The 9,373-nt window shown below is 37.3% G+C and overlaps 1 protein-coding gene across 1 annotated transcript in view; it reads left to right on the plus strand.

Annotated features, from left to right (window-relative positions):
- PREX2 (phosphatidylinositol-3,4,5-trisphosphate dependent Rac exchange factor 2) overlaps window positions 1-4,042 on the plus strand; it is a 226,933-nt gene extending 222,891 nt beyond the window's left edge. The window contains exon 40 of the mRNA XM_037058677.1: window positions 1,783-4,042. Coding sequence (XP_036914572.1) covers window positions 1,783-1,828 — 46 coding nt within the window. The 3' untranslated portion in view covers window positions 1,829-4,042. The remainder of the gene's footprint in view (window positions 1-1,782) is intronic.
- Window positions 4,043-9,373: the final 5,331 nt, after the last annotated feature.

Below are 9,373 nucleotides of genomic sequence, written 5' to 3' on the forward strand. Positions count from 1 at the left end.
GGATGGCCTTCGCCCGACTGACTGTGTCTGCTCTGCGGGAGGACAGCCACTGCGCCTTCCCACTCACCAGGCAGCGTGTGGGGAAATGAGAGGATAGGCATTCAGGAGGAAAAGACCTTTCCAATCATCCTGCTCTTCCAGCCCCAGGAATGCAGTTTGAAGCAACGCCATAACCTTTAGCTGGAAAAAATAAAAGGCAGCTTTGAAGTCTTCCAGCTCACTTGAATGCATTCTTTTCTCTGGGAAGGACGAAATAGCCTTTCTGTTGTGAGATATCCTTATTTCAATATTTGTGTTCTTCCTTGGAGTTGACATGTGGAGCATTGAACACCTTCTAGACTTGAAATACGTTTGACCAACCTCCAAGGCACTAACTTCTTCCAGGTGTTTCCAGACTAAGAAAGTTCATTTTGTGAACTAGGTTTCTAACCCAATATTACATCTTTCTTAGTCTTTCCCTTTGGTTTAGAATTAGCATAGGATTAAGTGTTAAATGGAGAGGAAATTTTTAATCTGCTAAATTTGTCAACAACTCATTTACCCTTGGGTTTAGAGTGCTTTGGAGAGAAGCAAAGCAGGAGCCTGCGCCTCATTGTTTAGACTATCAGACCAAGTTCTGAGGGAGACCCAGCACGGCCATGGGCACAGCAGAGGACCACAGGCGGAGTCCAACCTCCAGGCACCTGTGCCAGCTGATCTCTCAGACTAAGCCTTAAACAATGTGTGTTCCCTATTTGGACACTTGCAGCTCTGTTCTTTTTTGTTTTGGAGTTAGGATTCCACCACTGGTGGGGGCAGTGAGGGGGCATGGAGCGCAACGTGTATAATCCTAGGCCAGTTCCCTGAACTTTGCCTCAAGGCGGTATGGTCTCAAGCAATTTGACATGGGGCTCAAAGAGGGAACATCTTCCCATCTCCCAATGTCTCCACTGATTCAGATGTATTTCCAGACCTACTTGCATCTCCACCTGATTCTCTGGGCAGGTGAGAGGAGGATGAGCAAAGCTGGGTATATACTGTATTTTTCAGACCATAAGATGCACCTAGGTTTTAGAGGAGGAAACTAGGAAAAAAATTTTTGAAGCAAAAAAATGTGGTAAAGTATTTAATGACATAAATAACATCATATTTCACCAATGTAAATGTAAACAGAACTCAACAGCAGCATTAACAACCACTATTTCTCCCAAATTTGGGGGGGAAGTGCATCTTATGGTCTGAAAAATACACTGTATCTTAGGAAAACCAACTAATTGTGCCTCTGATGTTCAGGATTCAGGACTTGGCCATGCAGCCATTCCACAACCAGCTGCCTATACCAGCAGATGGTACATAATGAAGCAAAGTTCTACAACGGGTTAGAAAAATCAGTAGATCCCCTGTGCGACAGGTGTTATCTTGGTACAAGATGATGATTGACACAATGGTAATTACAACAATGTCATCTCGAGGAATTTAGAGAAGCAGTTTTGCCACCAGCAAGAGGAACAGCGGGCACTGGGGCAGAAGCTGTGAGTGTAACAAAAGCAGCATTGCTCAGCCAGTCATCACGCTTGTGTGCACAGAGGTGTGGGTGTCTTCAAAACAGTGGAGCTGAGATTCCAGCGTTCCCTAATTCATACGTGATTTTTAGTGAAATAGGCAATATGGTCATGCCTCCCAAACCAAGAAATTATTGTCAATGCATTTATTATACTAATGTATTTGTTATACTAATAAAAAACATTTCAAGTGCTGTCAGCATGTCAGGACATTGTCACACTGTGTTGTGCCCCTTTCTAGGCTGTACAAGCTGTGCGAGCCACCTCCCCCGGTCGGAGAGGAATGAAGAGAACCTCGAGGAACCAGGGGAGCAGAAGCTTCTGAACACCGGACTAGACAAAGGACTGGCGGGCTAAACATTCTCCATGCTATAAAAAAAAAAGAAATTTTTTCTCTATATCTTTCACCATGGTATAAATAACTAATGATCAGCCTCTACTTAGATACTTCTGCTGAAAATGGATAGACCTTCATTCACAAACTGGTCTCCCTATGTATTGACATGAACTACTCATTTTTAGGGTACAGTCTGTCCCTGGAAATTATGGAAAGATACCAGAGAAAAAGTTTATTATCATGCCTCTTCTACCACTTATTGAAATTATGTTATTGCATTTGGTTTCACCTTCTCCCAATAGGACCCGTAATAATGGATCTTTTCATTCAGGGAAGCCTGTCACTGAAGAAACATGGCCGCATTTTCTCAGTCGTACAGAAACGTTACAGAAGACACAGCTGGTATCCTCGGTTCTCAGTTCCTCTGTGTCAGAGAAAGTAGTTTCTATGTCAAAGGCGAAGAGCTTGCTTTCCTCTTTTGAAGAGTGTTTTTGTCAGTAGGGGAGAAGAGAGCGATGGAGGCCTCCAGCAAGACCCCCTTCCTCCTGCCTCAGGGTCCTTTGTGCTCCCGGACAGTCCCAGGGGTCCATGCTGTCCAAAGGTCTTCATAGTGGGTGTGGCTTTCTTGGGCCATGTGGACAGGTGCTTTGTCAGGTGTGGCAGGGGGTGGGAAGAGACAGGGACTGGGGCGGTGGGAAGGAAGATGAGGGTAAATGAGGGGAAAAATGAGTCCATTTAAAAACTCAATCCTTAACTTAGAAATATACTTTCTAAAACTCTTCATTTTATTAAGGCTTTCTTATATGATGTCAGACTCTTAAGAGAATGCACCATGCTCAGAATCTTTCTATCATGGTGTATGTGTAAGGTATGAAAATAAAGCTTTATTTAAGGACTGTTAGAGACCTTGGTAATCCATGGGAGCACAAGGCATATTCTATGCATAGTGTTTATCATTTCTACATTGATAAAATAACATTGTTCTTAGCATAGTGAATACAATCATACTGAGTTCAAATCCATAATTTTCAAAATATTAAAATGTTCTTATTATGACTGTTACAATTTTATGAACTTAGACTAATGTAAAATGCTTTTCATAACTAAGGTATATACAAATCATTATTAAATTTTAATTTATAAAATTTGTTTATGGTTTTCAAGCTATCATTAAAAACCTTCATCACTAGCAGTTGTGTATTGAATAACAGAAATACTGGGTTTACATATGTATGAGATATTTATATACTGGTCAAGGTAATAATTGTTACTTGACACAAAACATCTTAATAATTTTGCAATAAGTTCATATATATAATGAAAAATAAAGAAACTAAGATCAGAGTTTTCAAAGAAAAAGTTGAATACTTTGAATGTATTAATCAGATGACTTTACCTTAAATATCTATATTAAGTATATCCTTTACTTTTAGGGATTTTACATTCTCAATACTATCAGCAAGTAATCCTGAAGTTCCATGAGATTAGTAAATTGTGATTTTCCCATAGTGAACATTTGATTATATTCCATGTAGGGTTGATGAATGAGCAAAACTGATTAAGCAGCAGGTACTTTTCACATTGTCATTAGTGTTTTTTAACCACGATCCTGGAAGTAGTAATCACTCAGAGGGATGAAGGGGTCATTAAAACATTTTGGTGACACTTTGCTATGTTTCAGGGGGAAATTATCTGCTATGGTGATATATATACATTAGGATGTTTTTAAAGACCTACACTCTTCATAATACAACATTTCTACTATTATTTTAAGGGTTAAACATAGTGTAAGCATAGCATCTACTTTAGTAAGTGCTTGGCATTTATTAAGTGCTCCAAAGTTAGTGATGGCTTATATTACCATCAGTCACTGTCATGTTTTGTTATAATAAACATTGTAGAAAACAGTTAAGTGTTAACACCATGTGCCAAGCAAAACGTCCAAGCACTTTACCTGAACTTTGGTGTTACTGCTTCACTCATCCCCCTAATGATGACCTGAGGTGGTACTCTCTTCATAACGCCCTCTATACATACAGTTGAGGGCCATTGCCCAGTGACTGGCTCTAGACTGTGAGACTGACAAGTGGTAGAACCGGGATTTGAACCCAGGAAGTCTGCTTCTTATTACCATCAGAACTGTTGTCATGTTACCAATTACTTGCTACTAAAGTAGGAGTCACATGAAGAGTGTTGCCATTAAATTATACATCTTACATTGAGGGAAAAAAGTGAATGAAAATATGTAAAATACCTTTAATATATGAAAATCTGAAGATTGCCAGGACATTTAATCATTCTGAATACACATTTTAAGGTAACTCAATGCTGTTGCAATCTGAAAAAAATACACTCCTCAAACTGAAAGTAGCAGTTTTAGGTATGTTTTGAAAGTCGGGAATGGTACATCATATAAAATTGGACTATGATTCCAAAGCAGTGGTAGCAGTAATAAATATCTAATTAATGAATGAATAAACCAGTTTTCAATGCCATGATGTACCTCTGGGTGACACTGAGCATGTAACTGGCCGTGAGTTTTTAGACTAGGTTTACCTACATGCTCACATCCTCCTCCACAACCGGCGCACCTCTGGGCGTTGCTGAAGCCTGCCAGTAGTCCTTCCATGTTCTGGGTTTGGGCATCCTACCTCTCTCCACCAGAAGGGAAGGTCGTGCATAGAAAATTGGGTTCTTAACTTGGGACCTCTTCAAAATTACAAGTTAATGAGTAATTCCTCGTCACTGCATCCTAAACACTGTATTGTATCTTACAAAGATTTCTAACATCACACTTACAAAATTTAATATTAGGCGTATGAGCAATTTTAGGGGGTAGAATTTTACATATATTCCCATTATTATTTTAAAAGAGATAAAAAAGGAAAGAGAAAGTTAGTTTTTGTACTCTTTTTCTCTCTATTGTATAGTACTGTTTACTTTAGAGTATAAGCTTTATTTTAGGAGCCAATATCCCAATCTAAGAAGTCTCATGCTATTTTCTGTCTCTTTAAATCACGTTTTTTTTTCCAGTGGCCACTTAGATTCAGTTGCAGCAACAATGTTCAATTCACAACTAGCTTAAGTCCTACGACATTATAATGCATAGTCAACCCTGAACAACACACGTTTGAACTATGCAGGCCCACTGACGTGCAGATTTTTTCAATAAATGTGCACAGTGCTGTAAATATATTTCCCCTTTTTAATGGTTTTCTTAACATTTTATTTTCTCTAGCTTACCTTATTGTACAAATATAGTCTATAATGCATGTAACATACAAAGTGAGCATTAAGCAATTTTTCATGTTCTCAGTAAAGCTTCTGGTCAACAGTAAGCTACTAGTAGTTAGGTTTGGGAGAGTCAGAATTTATACAGGATTTCTGACTGTGAGGGCAAAATGGGTGTACTCCTGAACCCCCACACTGTTCAAGGGTCAACTGTATATGATATTGTAATGACATTGATTCTCACTCTACTCATTTAAATTTTGCAATAGTTAACTTTAGAAAGAAGTAAAATTGATCCTGACACTAACTGTAAAAAAATGAAGAAGAGAAATGGGTAAAAAAACCCTGAGGGCTACACTAACTAATTTAAGAAAACAAAATATTTTCAACCCTTGGGGGAACATACATTATATAAGAAAAATAATATTTATTAATGTGAAAGCATTCCGTTGAGAATTAGTTACTCCGTGGATTTGGAAACAGTATATTTATACTTAAAATACTAAAGTATTCTTCCATCACTTTCATGTAGCTCTTTTTCTACATAGCACAATTTAATGAGATTCCAGGGCATATTTTTATTCACTTGTATGTTTGAAAAACAATATTGAATTTTTAAATAAATCACCTTTAAGTCATTTTACCTTACATTTTATTATTAGTGGTATTTACTCATTTTTTAAATTAACTTTAATATTTGACTAAATTATTTCTGAACTTTTGGAAACTTTATTTTAAAAGACTTATTTTTCAGTGAATTGGTGTACTAAATTACAGTTTCCTTACTTGCTCCAAGTCAGTAGCAGTTATTTCATTAACATGTAAATATATTAACCAACTTGCCGAAGGAGTTTGTAGGTGCCCTGCTAACATATAAAGGCAAAGAGCTTTTGAAATGGTTTAGGATGATCTGAACTAGATTAAAAAATATTCTGTACTCTACTAATTTTTTGAAGTTTTACAGACAAGCCTCAGACTGTCTGACCCTGCAGGAAGTTGAGGAGGTGGGGGAAATTTCCGAGAGGGGGCTGTGCCAAGCATGGGCTTGGGCTGACTCCTGTATATATAATGGTCACGGTTTTCTTAGGTGCTGCAGTTCCATCAATGTTGCTGGTTAGACTTTGGCTGTAGGAAAATGTTACTGCTTCAGAGGTATCTTGAACAGTGATCTCAGCATTCACACGCCAAGTTGCGTGTGTGGGAAAGATTGTTCAGCCGGTGCCTCCTCCAACTGTTTTTCCGCAGACACGTGGCCCGTTTCCCTCAGGACAGCTGGCCTTTCTCACTGAGAAGAGACACCTGAGGTCTACTAAGTCTACTAATGTATATAAACTGTATTTTATATACATTTATATTTACTGCTTTTCATTTTTTATAGTAACACATAGAAATTAGATTCTTATGTCTTGTTTCATATGATGATATGATAGAAGGAGGTGTTCAGTGTATTGCCTGTCTGTTCTGTAGATGGCAGGGCCGTCTCCATAAATAGTAAGCGCTCCTGGTAGAGCATCTTTTTGCTCGCCAGCATTAGTTTGCTCCTCAATCTGGAATCCATTTACTTAACTGCTACCCAGAAGAAGAAGCTGATTAAATAAAAGTGTTGCGCTTTTAAATGATATCTCTACTAGAAATAGAAAGCTTTGTATAGTTAACTTTGGGTGTAAATAACTGAATAAATGCCACTCACTTTATTCATTCAACAAATGCATTTGAGATCACTGCAGAAGGCAGAGCACCTGGGCTTTATTTATGTGTTGGATGCATTTGGTCAACACTTTCTCAGTGTCTCTTCTGTGTTAATGATGGCCTATGTTTGTTACTTGAAATAACATTATCTGTAATGCAAATCTGTTCTAGTACCATTGAGGTATATATACTGTAATAAGTCGAGAACATTAAGTTGACAAAATGCTTTAGAAAACATACATTTTAAATTTGAATACCTAATGCTTCAAGCAAATTTATTAGAGTTTCAGAGGAATCTATATTTTTGTTACTGCTAGGTAAAATGAGTAGAACATAGCTTTTGCTTAAAAGTATTTTTATAAGTATTCATTTACACAGTATTCATTATTTTAAATTTTAGAATTGGGCCTATAAAGAGTAATTCTTTTAAATGTATATTTAACAATGTATAACATCCAAATTATAATGACAGATTTCATCTGAAGGTGTTATTCAAATACTCTGTTCTTTTGCTTGTAAAATATACGTGTAACATAGTTTCAATCACTCAGCATTTTGTGTTAAATTTATCAAAGCATGTTATGTATTTTATGTCATTTTTATTTGCATAAAAGATTAGAGTAATAACATTGTATCATAAATGCCAATAACAATAAAGTATAATGTAGTATGATCATGTCAGCTTCTCTCCATTTAACCAATTTCTACTCTGTTCTCACCTGTGTAGGAGACAAAACTTCATGAAAAACAGATTTTTCACCCTTTAAAATTTACAGGTTTTATAAAAGAAAAATTAAACAAATATGAAACAAATCTACACAAACAAGCCAAGGTGAGTTGTAGAGACAGCAACTCCTAAGAAGGGGTCGGGAAATGAATGTTGATATTGGCCACAGCCTAGGGAAGCTTCGTGGGAGATAAGAGACTTTTGCTGCTCCTGGAATTAACTAGCCAATCTATCAAAATTTAGTCAGTGCTTATTAGGTATAAGTGCTTGCCCCAGTTGCTGAGGGTATTATTAATGCATATAATTCCCAAGCTCTGCACTTGAAGAACTTGTATATACTTGTGATGCAGTAAACAAACCAAAATGATACTTATCAACATAAGCAGTACACACTAATACAAAATGATAAGTAAGGCAATGAGATATGTATACCACAGAACTTCAACATACTTATATTTAACCCAATATCTTTTTTATCAAGCATCTAAGAATGATCAGGTCATGAGCTGAGCTGGATTTTTAGTAATTAGAAACACAAATAGGGCTACTGTCCATATAGGGCTTACAGTCTAGATGGGGGAAAACATTACCAAAAAAAAAAAAATAATAATGAGAGAAGGCTGGGTTAGCTTTCCGGATCTGTAAGATTAAGCAGTCTTCTTAAGAACAGCATGAATACACATTTTGGTGGGATGGTGTGTGGGTCAGTCTGAACAGAGAAATAAGACATGTGGATGTGATTAGAAAGTTATGGATACAAGAGAAGTTTGTGTCTGGATGGTGTAGGTCTCTGAATGCTGGCTTAGCAGTCTGCGAATTGTATGCAGAAGGAAGTCGAGATGCCTAGTTCATAAAGCTGATGAAGAATTAAGAAATCCCAGGGAAGAGTTTGAAAAGTGTGTATGTTATGGACGTGTGAGCCACCTCAGAGAAGTCAAAAGAAATAACCATTGAAGGAAACAAAAATCAATAACTAGATTTTATTTTTGAGAAATTGCTGGTATACTCTGAGATTGCAAATTTAATGCAGCAATGAAAACCAAATGCAGCTGTTACACATAGGTTGTTTTATAACAGTGTTCCAGGCACTGGTATTCCAGAGAGGCTGTTAAATGAAACACATATGAGATATTTTATGGCCAAAATAAGTTTCAGAAACAGAACACCCTTCTTTATTATAGGACTTCTCCAACATTTTCATGAAATTTACAAAAATCATAATTTTGGAGGAGAGAGGTGGTACACGGTATTTCCCAAACCTACTGGAAGGTAGGACATGTTTCATGGAAGATTCGTCACTTTTTTCCTCGGAATACAAACATTCAGCAAAGCACACTATGGAAAAACTATTCAAGAAGTTTCAGGATAATGTGAAGGGGAAAAAGGATAAATGCATTAATAAGACACGCCCAGCCTTTATCTGGTGGAGGTGCCATTAGGTTTAAAGGAAGAAATGACAAATAGGGACATTCATGAGTGGTAACAGTGAATTAGAATGAAAATCAGGTTGTAATATTGTAACTTTTATTCTCTCACCGTGCATCTCTGTTCAGGATATTAGGGGTGAGGAGGAGCTTAATCCACAGAGAAATGCAAATGTCTCCTTTCCTTCCCAGTCATTTCTGCCCTTATATGCTGAAATATTGGAGTAGAGGGCACTATGCAAAGCTTGGCTCCAGTTTGACATGTTTTCTGGACTAAATTTATAATTTTCTTTTTCAAAATTTTTTAAAGATTTAACTTATTTACTTTTAGAGAAAGGGGAAGGGAGGGAGAGCAACATCAAAATGTGAGTGAGGCATTTGCCTCTCCCGCCCTCAACTGGGGACCTGGCCCGCAACCCAGGCA

This window comes from Sturnira hondurensis, unplaced genomic scaffold, assembly GCF_014824575.4.
Source record: "Sturnira hondurensis isolate 20B ecotype Veracruz unplaced genomic scaffold, ASM1482457v3 Scaffold0010128, whole genome shotgun sequence".
In the NCBI taxonomy this organism is placed as follows: Eukaryota; Metazoa; Chordata; class Mammalia; order Chiroptera; family Phyllostomidae; genus Sturnira; species Sturnira hondurensis.